The sequence below is a fragment of the Vipera ursinii genome (genome assembly GCF_947247035.1).
Source record: "Vipera ursinii genome assembly, chromosome: 1".
Taxonomy (NCBI): domain Eukaryota; kingdom Metazoa; phylum Chordata; class Lepidosauria; order Squamata; family Viperidae; genus Vipera; species Vipera ursinii.
The window spans coordinates 321853583-321876121 of record NC_139512.1 but is presented as its reverse complement, the minus strand read 5'-3'; the positions used below and the strand labels follow the sequence as shown (position 1 = coordinate 321876121).

The 22539-nt window shown below is 36.7% G+C and overlaps 1 protein-coding gene across 1 annotated transcript in view; it reads left to right on the top strand.

Annotated features, from left to right (window-relative positions):
* The window catches only part of FSHR (follicle stimulating hormone receptor), a gene marked incomplete at its 3' end in the record, with an annotated part of 86341 nt that overhangs the window by 45316 nt on the left and 18486 nt on the right, over window positions 1–22539 (top strand). The window contains exons 3-6 of the mRNA XM_083350672.1: window positions 13311–13385; window positions 14400–14474; window positions 19918–19989; window positions 21496–21573. Of these exons, the coding sequence (XP_083206798.1) occupies window positions 13311–13385; window positions 14400–14474; window positions 19918–19989; window positions 21496–21573 (300 nt within the window). The remainder of the gene's footprint in view (window positions 1–13310; window positions 13386–14399; window positions 14475–19917; window positions 19990–21495; window positions 21574–22539) is intronic.

Below are 22539 nucleotides of genomic sequence, written 5' to 3'. Positions count from 1 at the left end.
GGCTTCTTTATCTCACCCAACCTGAAGTTTTCCTTTATTGAAGGAGAACATCCCATCCCTCATCTTCCACACTATCTCCTTGAAGGTTCAGAAAGAAATCTATCCTGTCTGAAGATAACAATGAACATGGTCCATATCATGCAAGATTTGCCTTAGCAAGAATGCTTCTGCTCCAGTCAGCTTCTCAAATGAACCTTGATGAGACTGGACATCATCCAAGTTTAGCTAACTATGTTGCAAGTAAGGCAGAAAAACCCATAGCCATTTCTTGCCCTTCCTAACAGTAAAAAAGCACAAGTTATGAAATAAATATAAGGTACTTGATTGCCCTTTTATGATATCCAACATCAATTGTCTAAAACAGCTGCCAACTCTAATACAAGTGCCAGTCCAGCTTTATTAGAGTACTTAGCCCCTTGTTGTCAAAATATGAAAGAATGCACTTCCATACCCACCCATGATCCTGTATAGTTTTGCTTTTAGCCTCTGAGCTGAAAAGTGGAGAGTAGCATAACACTGCAGATACAAGCAGCAAAGTCCAGATTTTGCTGTTTTCCAGGACCATTCATACACAGTGCACCTAAAAATACAGGCATATATTTTGCAACATGGGATTCCCTTAAATCTTACACTTACTGAATTTTTATTTTTTTAAGTTTATTTAACATAAACATATTTATACTTAACAAAGATTACCAATCCGCAGCACTAGACTATCTGATTATTCCTTACCAAACCCAAAATCAAATCTGGAACATAGAGCCTGCAAAAAAAATTATTTTTAGATCTTAATTATTCCAAGAATAATAACAAAAATGAAACAAGCCATAACTTAGAGTAAAACAGGCTAGAGAAGCTAATTCTTTGTTTCGCTCCAAGTCTATAAGAGAAAAGAGTTGACTTGTTGTGCAAGAGCTACAAGGACATTATGTGTTTATCCAGAAGGAGAAAAAAAACCCTATGAAGTTGTTTTGGGATGGGTTTACTGACTGGGAATCAGGAATGGGCAGATTTTCTAATTCCAACCGAGGATGTCAGTCTAAAGGAAACCTTGTTTGGTGAAAATTACAATTCTTTTCAGATTCTCTGAAAAGGTAGGTTCCATCATGTGGAACATTAGTTAGCTGGCTGTTGGACTTGCACTTACAAACCTTTTCAGAACTGTGGAAACAGGTTCTAATCAGGTGCTTCCATCATATACTACTAAGTATTGCTCTGAACCCATTAATAATGGAAATAATGGAATAATGGAAAGACAGGCAACAAAAAACAACCCCACTGATAACATTCAAAACCCACCAGGAGACATTTGAAAGACCTTCTCAGGTATTCTGGGAAAAGGATAGAAAAACAGAAGCCTCCTCTATTTGACAAATGAGGCAGGCTTTTGTACGTTTTTGACATTATTTCAGATATTTCTGTGTGGTTTTGAAACGGTCTTTCAGGTATCTTAATTAAATTACAATTCATAAAATGCTTACTCTTGAATAGCATCTATATGACTTAAATATCAAAATGCACAGTGAAGTGCATGTAGATTAGGTGGTCTATACTCTCCAGGGTACATTGCAACAATGTAGCTGTTATGCATAATCTCTACTAATGTAAATTAAGATATTTAACTCCCACTTTGTCCTAAGGCCAATGTGCACACTGCTGAATTTTCATAATCATATGCATTTCTTCTCAGGAACTAGAGAACAGCCTTTAATGTGCTTTTCTTATTCTTAAAAAATTGGCATGTGAAAAAAAATCAGTTTGAAGGCTAGAAACTAGATAAAATACACCACAAGTAGTTTGGATGTTCTTCCAGTAGTTTCTGGGTTTTATTTCACCATTGAAGTACTTTTAGTCAAGCCTTAAGTACTTCTATGGCATGTGTTTATTCTGTTACTTACTGATGATCCAACAGCGAAACAGCACATACCTCTTCCCAACGTAGATTATTGCTTAGAAGAAGGATGTGCAATTCTCTCAACCCGGGGGCCACAACCAAACAGCTGACTGCAAAAGATAAAATCAGTTATTTGCCACTGAATATCTGCATCCTCCAAAACACAGACTGATGACAATATAGATACTCAGCAGCAAATAACTGATCTTCAGTGATGTGATTTGGGAGTTAAAATAAAGTGGAAATTATCAAATCTATTTTCCATTTCAATCATCCACCTAAAACAGCCCAAAAGGCAAAATATATGTTGACATCCTCACTGAAACGACTCCCTTCTATGGCTTGTTTTGCTCTATCTACCTAACTAGGAGAGTACCTGATGCATTGCTATTTACCATCAAGGCCTATCAATGTGAGTGGCCTTGACCACTATGTTATGCTTTCAGTTTCTTGAAGAACTAACAAAAAGGAGTTGATTGTTTACGTTATTCCTGCCAATAACCTATTGCTACTATCAAAGAGCAGGGCTTTTCCTAGACGTATTTTAAAATGTTTGGAATCAATGGTCCAAGAGCAATACTCCATAAAACCAGAGTTTAATGAGACAACTAGGGTGCTAATATTTATAAGCTCAGGCTACATACCTAGGTCAACCATTACATATACATACCTGGTTATATATGAACCATTACATGGAAAAAATAAATGGTGCACAGAGGAAAAGCGATATTTCCTTCTCAGCTGGGTGCCAAATTGTAGCTATTGACTTATCTGCAGAACTCAGTGGGGCTATTTGCAGTCTGCACAATGGTTTCTCAAAAATTGCTGAAGCCTTGCAACTAGGCCACTACAAAGAGGTGGCTCAAAATGATGGCATTGATTTCAGCAACCCTAATTTAGTTTACAGTGCAGAGAAAGAATGATAAAGTTCTGCACTTTTTAAGAGTGTGCAACATATTTTTCCCATTTATGTAGCTATTACATCCTATTGTACATTATGCTTTGCTTTTATTTCTCTTCAGTAAAAGATGTGTATGCTTTTGCATTTTAATTTATAGCAACCTCCTGTGCCAAAACCTTAAAACATAGATGAGTTTAGAACTTTGCTTCTTAATTGGTGATCTGCAGCCATTCTGCCATTTCTGTATAATCAGAAAATACAAAAAGAAATATTTAGATGCACTGATTTTAAAATTGTGGGGCAATGTATAACAGGAGAAGCTCTAAACATTAAAAAAAATCATATTCATGTCTAAGAAGAAAAATAAAATGAAGTCTGTTCCTTAATTCTGCTATTGCTTTTTAAGAAAATCCATAGTATTTGGTTTGAAGCTGACCTTACTTAATCATGCTGATTGTGAGAAGCTGAAGACTAATTCGAAGACAAGTTGCTACAGTAATTCCTGGGTCATGAACCAAAAGAAAGAATACTTGGTAGTTTTACCCAAAATTGTTTATAGACAGTAGCCGAGGCTTTCAAAATTAAAAGATAATTCATTCAAATCAGTTCCGTCACAAGAAATATTTATTTCCTTTTCACAATTTCTAAATTATATGCCACTTTAAAAGTTACTTAAGAAATAATAGTGTGTGCACGTGCAAGAAGATACATAGTTAGATGGATGAACTGGCAGAGTGGACAGCAATTTTCTATCAGATTGAGGCAAGAATGAAGTAGCTGCAGATTTGTGTTTAAGAAGTAAACAGAACCAGAACCAGAACCAAAACTTTGGCAGGGAAAATTGTAATATATTGGAATGTAAACATAACAAACATGTCTATGTTGCTAAGGGACACTATCAGCTGGGAGAGGATGGATGAAAGGGAATCAAAAAATCCATCTACAACAGTAGTTGGTGAGATGTGATTGGATATTACTGTGCCTCAGATACCTTAGCTGGTACCTACAAAAACCTTCATCTACAGCATGGGTCTCCAACCCACAGTCTTTGGACTGGAACCAGGCTGCGGCATGTCAGCAACTGGGCTACACAAACAAGCAAAGCCCCAACTACGGGATGCGGGCAGTATGCAAAACCATGCCCCCTCTGGTTCGCAGAAAACCCTTTCTCCACGGCATCGGTCCCTGATACCCAAAAGGTTAGGGGCCTCTGATCTGCAGTATATATTTATTCTTATATTCCTTTTTTAAAATTCTTTAATTATTTTACAAATAAGAACTTAACAACCAATTACATATTAGCATTCAGCATTTTTATTTTTAAGAGCACCAGTCTGGTCTGTAAACATTCTTATGAAATAAGAATTGTAGGTGGCTACAAATTAGTATCTCCCAATGCCAGGAAAAATGCACAGGTAAGCTAGGATGGTACAGAGCAATCTGACAGGTTACAGGGATGACAGAACTATCATGAAATGTTGTTTTCTAGTAAAGGAGTGCTATGTGACCAGGCTGCATACATCACAGTGGATATTTTATGAGATCATCCACAACAAAATTGCAAAATTCCAAATGTGCTCATCAGCAGAAAAATTATATCGACTGTTCCTGGTCAACAATCAAGCACTATATGTATATATATGTGTGTCTATATAAGGGACGCAATGGCTCAGTGGGTTAGGATGCTGAGCTTGTCAATCAGAAGATCGGCAGTTTGGCGGGTCAAATCCCGAGTGCCGCGTAACAGAGTGAGTGCCTGTTACTTGTCCTAGCTTCTGCCAACCTAGCAGTTCGAAAGCACGTAAAAAAATGCAAGTAGAAAAATAGGGACCACTACGGTGGGAAGGTAACAGCGTTCCATGCGCCTTTGGCATCTAGTCATGCCAGCCACATGACCACGGAGATGTCCTTGGACAAGCGCTGGCTCTTCGGCTTTGAAACGGAGATGAGCACCGGCCCCTAGAGTTGGAAATGACTAGCACGCATGTGCGGGGGAACCTTTACCTTTAACTTTTTTATGTGTATATATGTATATATATGTATGTATATATATATATATCAGTGACCCTTAAAAACAGTAAAAGTGGTAACCATATAAAGTTGGTGTTATTTACATAGCAGCTAATATGATAAAAAAAGGAATGAAGTAAAGCAAAAACAGGACAAAGATTTTAAAAAATTGAATTTGGTTTTCCTGTTTTCAACAGTAAATAAATATTCAGAAATATTTACTTTGATTCGAATATAATAGAAATACAGCAGAAATCCATACATCTCACTATAAAGGGGAAGACAGAACTCTGAATGTTAACAATGGAGCCATTTCTAAAATCTGATTTTGATCTTCATAATTAACTTGGAGCAGAAAGGACAGCATAAGGCAACTTTAAGAATAACGATTGGGATCATGGCACTTTACAAAGAATAAAATTTGCATATCCTTCCCAGAGAGGCTTGCAAAATATAACAAAATATAACATAGTATTGTAGCCATTTGGAGATGAACTGGTTCAACTAAACTGAAGGTTTAGCAAAATAGCCAGAAAAAACTAGGTAAAATAGTAGAAGGCTAGCAAGATCTAAATTCCGTAGAGACCAAATAGTAGGATGATTAATTTAGGTCTTCTTGGGACTCAAGCCTACCTGACTAATTGTCTGCCAGAACATGAGAGGAGGAAGAGGAGAAGGCGGTGACAGCAGGAAAGCTTAAAATTTAATCAGCATAAGCCTAACTATTGTTTTTCCTCTGCTCATTTCTGAATTGCTAGACCTGCCAAAATAGTAACTTCCTCCTCTGCTCCTTTCTGCATACTATATAAATTAGAAGATAAATATTACAATTATTTTAAACCTAGTGTGTTCTCAAATAAAAAACAATCCCTTTTAGAGGGAGCTAGTATTCAAGGAGGTGGGAGCTGCATCTAGTTGTTCAGCTTGGCTGAATTGCAAGAGACAGCTTATAAACTTAAAATACATATTTTTATAGAAACTGGATTGTTTTGTTTAATTTACAACTTGGTTTTTTTTAAGTGAAATATACAGTGTCACTGTAAAGCACCTGCTGTTCCCAGCTTCATCATAATGTGAAATGTAGTGGAATTAGCAATAGAAATGCAGTTAATCGCATTTCTTGATATGAATGGATAATTTATATAAAGGTGGATATAAATGTTGGTGCTTGCATTTTCTAAGTTGTTTATAAGGTTAATTAAATATGTTCTTTCTCTACTGTCTCTCTCCTGGGGAAGAAAAATAATACTTACCAGCCCAATTTATTGCAAAAACATTGTCAAATGCCCTAAGTGGATGCAAAGAAGGTATAAAGAAAGGAAGATATTAACATTTATAGTACATATCTCAGCTTCAGCCTCCAAGAGTTCACCTAAAAACCTGAACTGACTACCCATATTTACATATTGTATTTCTGAACCTGTCCAGTCTGCTTTTAATATACGCTGATAGTCCATCAGATCAGTAGAAAATTGGCTTTTACTGTGAAGATTTCATGTTTAATGGAACTCCTTTTTCATGGGAGATATATCTAGAATCATCAATCAACCTTTTAAGCAGACCTTAAGAAGTCATCCGTTTTGAATTGGCTAAGGGGATTTCGTAAAAACAATTTCTTTATTCATAAATCTGATGGTTTTAAATTCCATTAATTGTTAAATATACTATTTATGAGTGTATTTCTAGTCAATTAAACTTCCCAAACAGCTAAATTCTGCAAGTGTGGAATTACGAATTTCCCATCCACCACTTTTAACTGCTAGACCCATTAAGGTCCTGTTTCTTTCATTGACTATTAAACAACTGTGGGTTCCTGCCTCTTTTGTCTGATAGTTTTCTAAGCCATATTGCTTCACTCTTTCCTCAAGGTTATCCATGCATTCTATTACATCACATAAACATGCTACATTCCACAATATGGAATAAGTACCAATCCAGGTTGTACTCAAAACAAAAACTTTGTGGTTCTTGGCACAAGAAACATTTTAAAGGCAAACAAAATAGGCAAATACAAATGGGTAACTTATTGTGAGATACTAGAATTTTGTTACAAGGAATACAAAATAAAATCAAGAGAAAAACTTGTGGCAGAGGAACATAGTTGCCAATGGTTTCCTTATTTACAGTTATTAGAAAGTTTTAAAGGAGACAAAAGAGTTTATGGTTCTGAACATTGTAAGACTGAATTTGAAATGGATTTATTTATTTATTTAACACATTTATACACTATCACTCTCACTATTGAAGTGAATCTTGGCTTATAGATTTTTTAAAAATCTATAAAATCTATACAAAAAAAACCCCCAAATTAAAAGACTACATTAAAAAGAGTTAAAAGGATGGAGTTAAAAAGACAGAGGGAATGGCCTAACTCATCAACTACCACAGGGTTGCATATTGCCCTTGGATCCCCATGCGAGATGACAGAGCCAGGTTTTAACCCTCATCCAGAAGGCCAAAAGGGTGGGGGCCAGCCTCATCTCAGGGGGATAGGATATTCCATTGGACAGGGGCAGCAGCAAAGAAGGATCCCTTCCTGGACACTACCAGTCAAAACTCTCTAGCTGACAAGATCCATAACATGCCTTTAATCACCTGACTAGGTGAGACAGTTCTTGTGGTAACCTGGGCTCATGCCATGAATTGTACATCATTATGTACAAATTATGAACATGTAATTCCTAAAATGTATAATTTCTACTTTGCCCCACTCATATTTTTGACAAAAGCTACAAGTGCCACAAAGAGCCATGGAAAGATACACACTCGGCATTACAAGACAAGATAGAAAGACCTACACATGGATTAGAGAACAAAAAAAAGTATACTAGTATGATATCATCAAGAGAGTAAAAGAATTGGAGGCTTCTGGTTTCGCACAGTAGTGCAAGTAGCCAAGGGATCAAGGGGCTCCACACCCTATTTCTGCCTGCTAGGGGACCCTAAATGGGCCTGAAGTTGCCCCATAGAGGCAACAAAGAAGGAAGGAAGTCCAGCTGATTGCGTAGAGATGGCAGCTGATCCTATCGGATTGCAAAAAGCTCTCCAGAAACCAGCAGGAGAAAGGCTAGCTTAACTTCAGAGTCTAGCCAAAGCAGCCAAAGCCCAAAAGCACTACTTTAAGCTGACTGTAAACAATGTGTTTGGAACTGGGTAAGAACAGTGATTTTCTCTCTTCTATTTTAAAATTGATTTCCTGGGGGGAAAAGAAAAATAAAAAAACCAAGAAGCAAAAAACCTCCAAAAGTGAGAAGAAGGGGGATCTTTGCCCCACCCTCCTACAGACAGAAGCAGTGAATTAAACTTTTGAGGGGGAACAGAAATATACTGAAATGAAATGAATATAAAACTTAATTTGGATAGGTTTAAAATCAGTGGAACCTGTTAAGATTTTCCTTTTAAACCATGAAAATAGAGGGAAACAATTGTCTATTACTGAAAAATGAACTGGTGCTGACATCTAGTGGTGGATGAAAATATATGACAGTAGTTACTTTATTATAGGAACTGGCAAAGCCCAGAAAAAGATAACTTGTTTTTGGTGACCTTCAATGTCTTAATAACAGAGAACAGCTGTGACCAAAAAAGAAAACATTTTGGGCTATCTACAAAGTGAGAATTATAAACTTTAGAGAAAAAAATTGACCTTTCTGGATTACAAATACCATCTCAACTGTGACTCTAAAGCTGTCTACAGAGAAAGGAAAACCTTGATTTTTGGCTACCATGGAAAATAAGAGATCTGCAGAAAGAATATACCAAGAAAAAGCAAATACTTTCCAGCAAGATATTTATGCTATGTTGCAACTAATTCAAACAACAATGATCTCAAAGGAAATTAAAAATAACTTTGAAAATATAAATGAATACATCTCCAATTTTACTTTACAACACAAAAACTCTCAGAAAATAAAAATAGAGAGTGAGCAGAAAAAAACAGAGAACTGTGTATGAGACAGAAGAGAGAGATTTCAAGATGGAACTTAACAATAGAAGGAAATATGACTTAACTCAGATGGAAAAAAAACTTACAGGAAACACTGAACATGGAAAAGATAACCCATACTCTAAGATCATAAAATAAGTTTGAGGACAAGAAAAAAGATTTGACAAAATGGATTCTGCCAGAACTACAAGAATTTGAGAGACAAAAAATGATAAATGAAATCAAGAAAAAAAGAAGAGAAAAGATTTTCAATGAATACGAAGGGGCGAAAACTTCCTATAAAAACATCTTACCTGTTTTGCCTTTTGTACCTGGACAACATTTACAAGATTATGGGAAGACTTTTTGATTGAGTGAAGCATATTGATCAGGAAAGATGTTTGACAAAAAAAAGGCTAAAGTGAGAATTAAGAAGTTAGATGATGGAATTTACCAGAGGGAATATTTAAAAATTAAACATCTATTTGAATATGGTTAAAGAAATAGAAAGATTTTGGATATAAATAAAGATTAGTTTAAGAGGGATGAACCCCTCAAGTAATAGTATTTTTTCTTTTTTCCTTTGTGTTTTGGTTTTTTTTATATGAGAAATATAAAATTGTTGGGATGGTTTATATAAAAAAATGTTTTCTCTGTGGGTTTTTTTCTTAGCTTTTTATAAGATATGAGAAATGTAAAAGTGTTGGGATGTCTTGTATGTGGAAAAAAGACTTAAATACTTAACTATAACTAATTTTGAGAACATCTTAACCAGTAAGAATGTTTTGAATATTGTGAAGAAAACAAATTTAAATAAGAATTTTGTAAACCGGATCTATGATGAGGCAATCAAGATGATCAATTAGAAAAGAAGCTTTATTTTGAGGTGGTTATTATTTGCAGAAACATGAGAAAAATGACTATATTTGTCATTTATTCAAATAATAAGAACTGTATTAATTTAAGGTTGGCAAAAGAGAATGTTATTGGAAGAAGAGAAAATCAAGCAAAGCCATTATATGGACTATGGAATTATAGAAAATAATTGTTATTATTTTTTAAAAAAATATAAACCCAGACAATGCGCTCTTTACCAAATATTAAGGTGATTATGTTAAAAATCAATAAAACATATTTTTTTAAAAAAAAGACAGTAAAAGAATTGAAATAGAAATGGGCTGATCACATAGCAAGAAGAACTCATGGCAGTTGGACCAAGGCAGTCATAGAATGGATCCCACTTGATAAAAATTGACCACAGAAGATGGATTGATGACATCAGCAAGTATTGCAGGCCCAATTGGCAAAAGAAAGTTCAGGACCATATCAGTTGGAAACATGCAGAAGAGGCCTTCATCCTGCAATGGGTAGACAATGGCTAGAATGATGATGATCATAATTTCTACTGAGAACCAGGTGAACCAGGTGAAAGAATGTATGATAATTTATAAATGAAAAAAATGAGAAAATATATGATTGAAAGGACTGGAATTTACACTATGTTATAATCTTAAAGAGGTTTTTTTTAAAAAAAAAAGATGTACAAATATATATCTATACTTCATAGACTCAGCAAGATGAGTGGTATAAATTTAATAATAAATAAAAAGTCACAAGAGAAACTGTCTACGATGTATAAAATCATTTCAAGTACACATTGGAAATGTAAACAACAAGAAAGGACATGCTATCATGCTTGGTGAATATGTAAAAAAGCTAGAAAATTTGGAAAGAATGGATCTCTGGCAGGCTCAGGACAGGGGTTGTTCCTCTGTCCTAGTCCTATTAGATCTCTCAGCGGCTTTTGATACCGTCGACCATGGTATCCTACTGCGGCGTCTCAGGGGGTTGGGAGTGGGAGGCACCGTTCTACGGTGGTTCTCCTCCTATCTCCTGGGCCGCTCGCAGTCAGTGTTGACGGGAGAGCAGAGATCCGCCCCGAGGCCTCTCGTTTGTGGAGTTCCTCAGGGGTCGGTTCTCTCACCCCTCCTGTTCAACATCTATATGAAGCCGCTGGGCGAGATCATTCATGGTTTCGGGGTGGGGTATCATCAGTATGCTGATGATACCCAACTTTTTTCTCCACCCCAAACCAACCCAGTGATGCCCTCGCCATGATGTCCCATTGCCTGGAGGCGGTCCGGGTCTGGATGGGGAGAAACAGGCTTCGTCTCAATCCTGCCAAGAGTGAGTGGCTGTGCATACCGACATCTCGGGTTAACCAGACTATTCCATCTTTAACGATGGGGGATGAGGTGTTACCCCCCCGTTGATAGGGCTCACAACTTGGGCATCCTCCTGGATTCACGGCTCAATTTTGAAGATCACATAGGAGCCGTAACCAGGGGGGCTTTTGCCCAGGTTCACCTGGTGCGCCAATTGCGACCCTATCTGGACCGAGATGCTCTATGCACAGTCACTCATGCACTCGTGACCTTCCGTTTAGACTACTGCGACACTCTCTACATGGGGCTGCCCTTGAGAACCACTTGGAGGCTTCAGCTGGTGCAGAATGCAACCACGCAAGTTGTGATGGGGGTTTCCCGACACTCCCATGTAACACCTCTACTCCGCGAGCTGCATTGGCTTCCGGTTGCCCTCCGGGTGAGATTCAAGGTGCTGGTGATGACCTATAAAGCCCTAAATGGCCTGGGTCCAGGATATCTGAGGGAACACCTGCTGCCGGCATCAAGTTCCCTTCGTCCAGTGCGCTCCCACAGGGAGGGCCTTCTCAGGGTGCCGCTGGTTAAAGATTGCCGGTGGGTAACACCCAGGGGGAGGGCCTTCTCTGTGGGTGTGCCTGCCCTCTGGAACCAGCTGCCCGCAGAGCTTAGGACCGCCCCCGACCTTCATTCATTTCGCCGGGACCTGAAGACCTGGCTCTTCGAGCTTTCCGGCCCAGGCTGAGAGTTTTTTAATTGGGGTTTTTAATATTTTTTTCAGGGATTAAATTTAATCTTTTTAATTGTTTTTAATTTTTGTATCAATGTTTTAAGTACCCTGTAAACCGCCCTGAGTCCTTCGGGAAAGGGCGGTATATAAATTCAATAAAATAAAATAAGTAAAATAAACTCCAAAATAAAATTTTGATGATTGATCTGGAGTCTGCTCAATGGAAGTACAGAAAATCTGGGTTTTACTGTATGTAGATACATACATATATACATAGCTATACCTTCTCAAGTTAAGTATATTATGCAGAGCACAGAAAGGAGCAAGAAATAGTAATCCAAATAAATTAAAGGTATAACGTTCAAGAAAATAAATCTATATCTGATGAAAAGAAGTAGAAGATTGTGGATTATTTTTGTTAGTTTTAATTAGATATTTATTATTTAATCTTATTTCTACTAGTTTATATACATTGAACTTTTATTAAGATATTAGCCTTGAAAATCATGATTAATTTTTTTAGAAAAAAATGTTAAATGATTCCTTATTTTTATTCCCTTTAACATACAAAGATCTCTAAAGTAAATCCCACTATTGCCAAACCCACACTGAGTCCAGTTAGACCACTCTGCAACCCGCGGCTCCAGAGCCGCATGCGGCTCTTTCAGCCGTCTCCTGCGGCTCTCAGTCCTCTGCCATGTGCAGTCCCCCCCAAAAAAAAAGTGGGACTAAAAAAGTTCAACCAATCAATTCAAATATGCAGGGTAGGTGCATATCTCACTTTGGCTCCACTCTTCAGTCAAACCCTGTTCTGTGCCTGCGCGCATGTACGCGCCTGTGCACACGTTTTTTGCGGCTCCCAGTTTTTTCCTTTTGTGAGGGAACCGGTTCCGAGTGGCTCTTTCACTGTTTCAGGTTGCTGACCCCTGAGTTAGACTAACACCTACAGTATGTAGGTATGCAGATAAGGTTAATACTTCATATCAATTAAGGGAAATATTTAAGCTCATGGTTGGAAGAAAACAACCAAGCTCAGAGAACATCAAAGACCCCCTCATTAATATACCTTGCTAAGACATACAGCAGCCTGGTTTGCTTGACAGCAGTTTGTGTATCTATGGCTATATATATTGGATAAACATAGCCAGCCAACATCTGTTACTCAGCCAACCATAATTAAATAAACATGTTTATTGCTGTGATATTGCACATTCTTGCAGAGTTGTTACTTATGACATTAATGCCAATATGAAGAAGTGAGGGTACATGGACAGCAGAATGACCTGTATTACTTTAGTTTCCAGGCAGTCATGTCAATAGAATTGGTGAAGGCATACACAAACTCCTGAAAATCAAGAAGAAAGATTTTTAAGCAAGTCTCTTTCTTGCTGTGATGGTTGATTCCAAGTACAGTACTATATTTATCTGAAAAAAAAACTAGATTCTTTCTTCCAAACATTAACCTTTAAATTGAGAAGATTATGTCTCATTTGTAGAGAACAGTTTAGAGATATGATTTAATTTTGAAAGCAATAGTGTGTTTTAACTGACTCCAGTTTACAGCTATTTAATTCTTTTAAATTATCAAATTTTTGAATTATTTGTTTTCATACAAACAGTATTTGCCCTATTAACATTTCCAGTCATTAGCAAGGCAATATAAACTTTTATTTCCATTTTCTTGACAGAGAGATCTCTCAAAATGATGCCCTGGAAACTATAGAATCAGATGTTTTCTCACACCTGCCCAAGCTTTATGAAATGTAAGTAATAAATGGAATTGAAAGAAAATCTCATAAAAATGTGATGAACTTATTGATGAAATGATATAAATGTTATTTATATTTATCAAAAGAAAAAGGACAACAGTCTATTTCTATCCCACCATTGGTGACTACCATGAGCTTAGAGGCATAGTACCATGACTACCTTTCCCTTGGAGCCTGAAAAAATGCACTAATATTTTTATTACAAAAATAGAAATTAGCCCTTGGCTGCCATTTCTTCACTTCTAGACTGAGTAAAATCACTCACCAACTATTTCTGTGGAGGGTATTATGAAGATGTAGTATCATCACTGAAAAGGCTGCCTCTTTTTTCCTGCTTGCCTGATATTGAAAATGGTGGCACTTTGGAGAAGCTTCAAATAATAATCTAAGACAATAAACAGTTTCAAAAGGCAAATATTAAAGCCCTGATTTACTCAATGAGTTGCAAGGAATGATGCATTTGGAGTAAAGGAAGGAATTGCCAGATGGATCATAATCCTTGAACAGGTAAGTTTCCAAGATAAGCTCTGGCTGAAATCAAATTCATAAAGTCAATTTATGACTAACTTGTCATGTGATAATAAATTAGTGATAAATTGACATTCATAATTCATACTATCACAGTATCTCTCTATTGATCTGTTCTTATCAAAAGACTAACTTATCATGTTTGGTAAGAACAGATCAATAGAGAGATAGTATGATAGTAAGCATCTAACAATTGATTCACAATAAGCTTGTAGTAGGGCTATAGTTATCATATGCAGATGTATACATTGATTACACTGACATCAGAAAAGTAGGGTAGGGTAATGGTCCTCAAGAGATGGTGGTGTCTTTCTATAAACATATAACTTGATGTCAAAGTTATAGTGAAATTTTATATTTGACAAGTTACATACAGCTTAATAGATAAATACTGATTACCCATTCTATTTACTATCAAACAGCAAGACTTAAATCTTTACAATACATATTCTTATGGACATATTTCTTTTTTCCATACAGAAGGATTGAGAAAGCAAACAGTCTTGTGTATATTGATAGAAATGCATTCCAGAAACTTCCCAGTCTCAGATATTTGTAAGTTTGTTATTTATGTAACTGTTTCAAATCAGGTTATTTTTACATACAGTATTCTTTTTATTTTGTTTTGTCTACACAATAACCATCCAGTCAATTTCTTTCACGTAATTAATGCAACTGCTCCTGTGGTGAAAACAATTCATATTCTCAGTTCAAAAATGAAAGTTTTGTTGATGGCAACATTATTTTATTTCAGGTTCTTGCTTATGCTTACCGGTATGCATTTATTGCTATATTTTTTAGTGTTTATAGAATGCAACTGTGGGAATAAAATGGAATTGTTGCTTGATAAGTGTGGCAGTTTCTTCTTTCTCCCATTTCCATATATGAAACATGTTATGAGCTTCAAAAGCCTTCTGAGAAAAAGTATATAATAAACTATGTAATTCAAAGCACTGCAAGTCACTATCAGAAATATATCTCTAATTCTGTTATGTTTAAGGAGCAACGGGCAATTCTGCTCTTCCCTTTGCTGCCATAATAATCCACATAATGATCCAGAAGAGCATCCTGGTTCTAAGAGGGTTTGTTTCTAAATGTAATCCATTGACTTAATTGAAGCCATAGTGCCCTTCTGTTTGGACAGATATTTGCAGTGAAGGGATATTCAACAGGAAAAAGTCTAGCAGCTCTTCCCTTTACTATCTTCTTACCACTCTGTGGATATGGTCAGATATTGGAATAGGAATTAGAACTTTACATGTACATCAAAAATTCATTCATGCAGCACTGCTTACAACAGCTGCCCTCTTTTTCCCAAGTAGCTCATATATTCTTTGAATATATCTATATTGTATTAAAAGGGACGCGGTGGCTCAGTGGGTTAGGACGCTGAACTTGTCGATCAGATGGTCGGCAGTTTGACGGGTTGAATCCCGAGTGCCGCGTAACAGAGTGAGCGCCTGTTACTTGTCCCAGCTTCTGCCAACCTAGCAGTTCGAAAGCATGTAAAAATGCAAGTAGAAAAATAGGGACCACTACGGTGGGAAGGTAACAGCGTTCCATGCGCCATTGGCGTCTAGTCATGCCGGCCACATGACCACCGAGACGTCTTTGGACAAGCGCTGGCTCTTCGGCTTTGAAACGGAGATGAGCACCGGCCCCTAGAGTTGGAAACGACTAGCACGCATGTGCGGGGGAACCTTTACCTTTTTATATTGTATTAAACTCAGAAACAGGCAAATGTTAATGATAGGAAAAAAAGACTTCACATCCTTATGGTAGAAGAAACAAGCTTAAGGATATAATGGCCTTTTTTGCTGTTATTGTTACACTTTTCATGACCAAAGGGCTTTTTTTTTAACCCCTGCCTTAAGTTGTGATGGAGATACAAGAAGTTAGGCTGAGTTTGGTTTAGGGAATTGTGACACATTCGGTACTATGCTGCCATTCCTTATTTGAATTCCTAAAAAACTATGGTCTCTACCTGAGACAAATGCAGCAATTTGTATTGTGTTTCCTTTTTTAATTATTTTTGGCACTGCAATGTATTCACAAATGCCATGCCAGACCAGTTCTTTCCCAGCTTTATTTCACACTGATCAGCTGATGAGATATAATGGAAAGGCAAAAGAATCTCAGCGCTTCATCACAGCATTACACACTCCACTGAGAAAACTTGAGTGGCTTTTTAAAAACTTAATGAATAAAGAAAAGGGACAGAGCTGCAGATACCAGTGTAAATTTAATTTTCCATTTCTTTCAGGCATCACAATATTTAGACTTTTCATGTTATGAGGAAAGGTGCCAAGAAAATGGGATTATTTGCTTATTGCTTCCTGCAGTCATACAATAACTTTCTTCTAAAGGTTGCAGTACCAGTGGTCCTTGACTTACGACTACAGTTGGGATTGGAATTTCGATTGCTATGTGATGTGGTCATTAAGCTGGACCTGATTTTATGGACATTTTCACTGCAGTTATTAAGCAAATTGCACAGTTGTTAAGGGACTTATGTAGTCATTAAGCAAATCCAGCTTCCCCAGCTGACTTTGCTTTGGCCACGAAAGTTGCAAATCGTGATCATATGACCACAAGACACTGCAACTATCATAAATACAAGTCGACTGCACAGTGATGACATGACTGTGGGGGTGGTGAATCTTAACTTCAAAGACAGGTTATAAGTTACTTTTGCCCATGCCATTATAATTTTGAATCCTTGTTAAACAAGTAGTTTTAATACCATGTTTCCCCAAAAATAAGACCAGGTCTTATATTAATTTTTGCTCCAAAAGATGCATTAGGGCTTATTTTCTGGTTAGGTCTTATTTTCAGGGAAATACGGTATTAAATGCATCTGTCTGGCTGACAATCTTAACTGGGGCTTATTGTTAGGGTGGGGCTTATATTACGAGTATCCTGAAAAATCATGCTGGGGCTTCTTTTCTGGCTGGGCCTTATTTACGGGGAAACACAGTAGTAACATTTTATCTACTTGGTACTGATAAATCATAACCAGCTCTATATACAGGTAAGTCCTCAACTTACAACAGTTCATTTAGTGACCATTCAAAGTTACAATAACACTGAAAAAAGTGACATATTTATTAGAGTTGGTTGGTTTGTAACTAAAGCAGCATATAAGTTTGAACAAGGAAGCAAACAAATAAAGAAATACAGTCTATGTTAAGTCATGTTTTTCACTCTTATGACCTTTGCAACATCTCCGTGGTCACATGATTAAAATTCAAACACTTGGCAACTGGCTCATATTTAAGATGGTTGCAGTGTCCCAAGGTCAAGTGATCACTTTTTGTGACCTTCTGACAAGCAAAGTCAATGGGAAAGCTGACAAGCAATTTAACTGTGTCACTGAATTAATAACCGCACTGATTCCCTTAACAACTGGGGCAAGAAAGGTCATAAACTGGGGCAAAATTCACTTAGCAACTGACTCACTTAGCAACACAAATGTTGGGTTCAGTTGTGGTTGTAAGTTGAAGACTACATGTATTGAGTCATACACAATTAGGAAACTAGGTTTACCCTTTCACATGGCATGATTTCTGGGCAAATAATATTATTGACATCACCATTTAGAAGAGGAGGCTTGCACTATTATATATACCTCTGAAGTACAGGAGTAACTTCTGAGTAAACACACAGAGAATTTAGCTTCATATCACATTTATTTCTATTAATATATGTTTCAATTGGGAAAATGAAATTGCAATTACTTTGCGTTCCTCTTCCACATGTTAATATTTAAACTTTCTACTAACTTTAAAATCATAATCAGGCATCCATATAGATTAATAAAGTATTTAACACTAAAATGCTGGTTAATAACTAGTTTATGCAGTTACAAAAAGAACAAAAATGATTAGGGTCCAATTGTATTTGTTAAGGCCTTCAATTCATTGTTTCTCCATCCCTCCTGCTTTTTTTAAGGAAAGTGTGCCCTTGACTTGTTTCCAAAGATTTTTCAAACAGAACATAAAATTGTTAATTGCTCCTTTCCAGCACAGGCCAAATGGACAATCTGTTTCCAAATGGTAACTTGTTGCCCTTTTCAATACTGTAGATATAAACTTCATTAAAAGGAAAGAGTAAGGGGAACTATTGTCTGCAAATGTTTTGGCTTATTAGATCGCACTGTTGGGTTCTTTTGTTTCCAGAGTTGCTGTTCATTTATAATCTGGATTCTAGAATGTTCTGTCATTTCAAGGGATGGGAAAGAAATCCATCATAAATTCCATTTTTCAAGTTCAATGGCAGGAGATACCAACATGGAATCTTCCAGAACAGATAAAAACACAATGTGCTGAGTTGGCTAGGTTAGATCCGAATGTTTCTTTCATTGGAATGAACATTTAAGAAAGCTGCATGAAGAAAAGCATACCTTGGATAGCTTAAAAGTGTATGCACAAAAAGTATACATAGTGGAAAGTGGGATATAAATGTATGTTTATTTACATAGTGGAAAGTGGGATATAAATGTATGTTTATTAGGAAAAGATTAAGAAAATGTATACTACAATTAGAACAAATACAATTCAGGAGGTGATTTAAAAATATTTGCAGGAAATATTTTACAGAGCAGTATTTGAAAACATCATATTGTTCATAGACTGTATTTATTTATTTGCTTGCTTGCTTGTTCAGGCTTATATGCTGCTTTAGTTACAAACCAACCAACTCTAATGACTATAATCCCATCCACACATTTTTACTCTTAACAGATTTAAACAAATGTGAACCTATATATAGTTCAAATTTGAAAGGGAATGGGATTTCCTTGGCACTGAAATTCATGATGGGTTTAGTTTATAACTGTACATCTATAGGGGTTGAAGAACTGGCAAGGTCCTAGCACCAGGGGAGAAGCATTGGCAGGGGTTCAAGCCTGACAATTCATGCTGCAGTAAACGTGTTCCCTTTTGCTCCACTTCAGATTCAAAAACATTCCCTTGCTGAAACATGACCATATAACACAGTGTTGTAAAAACATACATTCACATCTCTGAAACATGTAAGCTAGAGAACCATAATCCTGGAGAAAAATCTATCCATGTCATTGCTAAGAATTTTATTTTGAATTGTTTACTTTACAAATAAATATAATTGCTTGCATAAAACACTGTTCAGACCTAATAACTGTATGCTCTATTCTCTCAGGAAAAAAATGCCCTATGTCCACTACCTGAAAAAACTAAGAGAAACACAAGCAACTTATCTATTGGATAGCCATTCTCAGGAAGTCACTCAGCCAAGTCACATTCTGGCATACTGAGTAAGACAAGATTTGTCACTTCTCCTTCTGAGATGCAAAGAGCAAAATGTCATCAGTATTCACAGGCTCTTGGCTGTAGTGCTTAAAAGCCTTCCTTTGCATGCTGTTTTGCTCTCAAGCAAATGTTGTGAGGATATTAAATAAGTCAGATAATAAACCGTTATTAGACTGTGAATAACCAGAAAGATTGAAACACTGCAGAACATTATGATACTGATTTGAAGGCTGACTTTGGAATGGAACTAGTTGTCCCTGGTGTTGGATATGTGACTTACTCCACAAACTCATTAGTTCTTCTGCAGCACAAGTTCTTTGATGCTTCTTTTCATATTTCAGAATCCCTTTAGAATCCTCATAAGCGTGAGGACAAAACTTGCTTTTCCCCTTTCAGTGTCACATATTGTAGCTGAGAACTATGCAGCATATCTGAACAAAGTTGTTTACTGGAGTCAGAAATAATGTCAGTGACAAGATCACAAGATCATCCTGGGACAGCTTTCTCCAATCTAGCACTCTCTGGTTCTGTGGGATTATAAATCCCACTGTTTTTAATCATTTTTGCTTTCCTGCAAATATATTGGATTAACAGTGAACATTCTGGCTTGCAGTGACACAACTGGAGGGCACCCATGATGGGAAGGCATTTCTCATGAATCTCTCATTCGTCCCTTAAGTAATTATGACTATATATTTCTCTTCTTTTAGGTTAATATCGAACACTGCCATCAGATTTTTGCCTGTTGTTAACCAAGTATACGCTTTGCAGAAAGTTGTGTTGTAAGTTTTTCCTGGATTTTTTTGCAGTTTTAATTTTATGAACATACGTTATGTATGCTCCTGCATGTATGTGTGTAAGAGAGAGCAGGGTGGGGGGAAGCAAAGCAAAGAGAAATAGGAGTCATAAATTAAGATGGATTCAATTCAGGTTACAGTTTAGGTTTTACAAATCTTCAACAGAATAAAATCTCAGATTTTAAACTTGCAATGCAAACATGAAAATATAAATTGATACTGGATAATACATATTTCTGGAAACTCTACAAAAGTTTCAGAGTGAATATAACTTCAGAATTAAACAATAGATCAAATTAAAATAATCTGGCCATATAAAATTCTTTCTAGTAAAATACATTTATCAACGTCACATGAACATACTTCCAGTTATGCAGAGACTCTTTCCCTTCATCTCTTTCACATGTACCTACATGCCTTTCCCCAGATCTGCTTCAAAGAGCACTTAGCCTTTCTCCAGAGCAAGGTGGGGGGGGGGCAAGAGAAGAAGCTGCAGAGGGAAGGAGTAATTTGTTCTCCTAATATCTGTAGCAGTAAATGCACACCACTGGAATTCATTCATAAAATAATACTGAAGACAATAAAGTCATTTTGCACATGGAAACCACATTCCACTGGCATTTATACAAGAATAGATTCCCAGAAGAAAATAGGATTTACCTTCAAACTTCTCTCTCTTTAAAATCAGACTTTGACCTTTCCTTGTTAATTTCAAATTCTGTTCTGCTGATAGTGATCACAGCAGAGAGAGAATTATGTGTGGCGATCATTGGTTGGAGATTCAGCCACCATGAAAAAGAACTTTAGTAAATACCAGCATTTGGTCACCAATAAAGTAGTATTAGTTGTTACATAAAGTACTTATTATATACTTTATATATTATATATTTTGATTTGATTGTAATGATTGATTGATTGATTGATTGATTTTATATACCACCCTATTCCTGAAGGACTCAGGGTGGTTTACAGGGCGAATTAAACAATACAAATAAATACAATTAAAATAGAATTAAGACTAGCCCACGATTAAAACAAATTAAAATTTAAAATTTAAAGTTAAATTAAAACCCACTCAGTCCGGGCCAGAAAGATCAAATAACCAAGTTTTCAGGTCCCGGCGAAACGAGCAAAGGTCCGGGGCAGTCCGAAGTTCCACCGGCAGTTTATTCCATAGGGCAGGCACGCCCACAGAAAATGCCCTCTCCCTTGGAATCACCCGCCGGCATTCCCTAACCAACAGAACCCTAAGGAGGCCCTCCCTGTGGGAGCGCACAAGACAATGGGAGCAGGTGCTCCCTGAGATCATCTGGACCCATGCCATTTAGGGCTTTTTAGGTCATCATCAGCAATTATGTAATTATGTTCTCACTTCATTTTTATTTTGGTACTTACTACTATAAAATCTTAAAGGATCTGCCTTGTATTTTAACAATACAGTATGAAAATCCATGTTTGTATCCCTTCCCTTGACTTTTCTTTTAATTTCAGAGATATTCAAGACAACATAAATATTCGCAAAATTGAAAGAAATTCTTTTCTCGGCCTAAGTTCTGATCGTGTTGATATGTAAGTTACATCTGATTTTATACATATACATGTTATTTATTTTTTTGTCCATCTATATGTAGGTAGATCTTTCGTTATCTCCAAAGTTTTAAAATTAAAATTTATGAACTGCTATTTATTTTTTTATTTTTTTATTTTTTAATTCCATTTATATCCCGCCCTTCTCCGAAGACTCAGGGCGGCTTACAAGGTTAGCAGTAGCCTTCATTCTATGTATATGCCTGCTTATTAGGGCTTTCGCCCCCCCCCCAGCGGCATTATTACAAAGTCAGCTTAATTGCCCCCAACAATCTGGGTCCTCTGCCATCTTGGGGGGGAAAGGGAAACAATTACATGCAATTTACTTTGGCAAATAAGGACAGATTGGCATTAAAAATCACCTTTGCTTCCATTGTTGCTGATTTATCCAGCTCAATCTCTTTTCTCATGGCATTTCCAGGGTCTGCTTAAAGCATGTCTTATACTGTATAGTCCTCCCTTTTCCACGTCTTCATTTTCTCAAGTTTATACTGCTTAACTTACATTTTTTAAAAAAAATGCAGATGCTATAGTAGGCTTTGAATTTACTACACCTTTCCAACTGATTTAATTTCATGGATGTGAAAATAGGCTTCAGTGCTGACAGAATTGAATTGCTTTACTCCTTTTGCATTCAATGCCCCCCCAGCTCTCTTTCTCAACATGAAGCACATTTAAAAATTAATGATGCTCCCATTCCTTCCCCCTTTCACATGCCAAGGCACTCTCATATCATTCAAGTGCCACTCAAAGTCAGCAGGATGGCTTCTTATTTCCTGTCAGCTCCCGACATTCCCTTCCTTCATTAAACGATGGGGAGAGCAGCTGATTATTTGATACACTTGTGCATAATGTTAATATATCATCACTGGCTACTTCACAGGACAATGTCATGCTGCCTGCTTGGAACCTTTTGCATTGTGTCTTTTAGTAAACCAGCATGCAGCC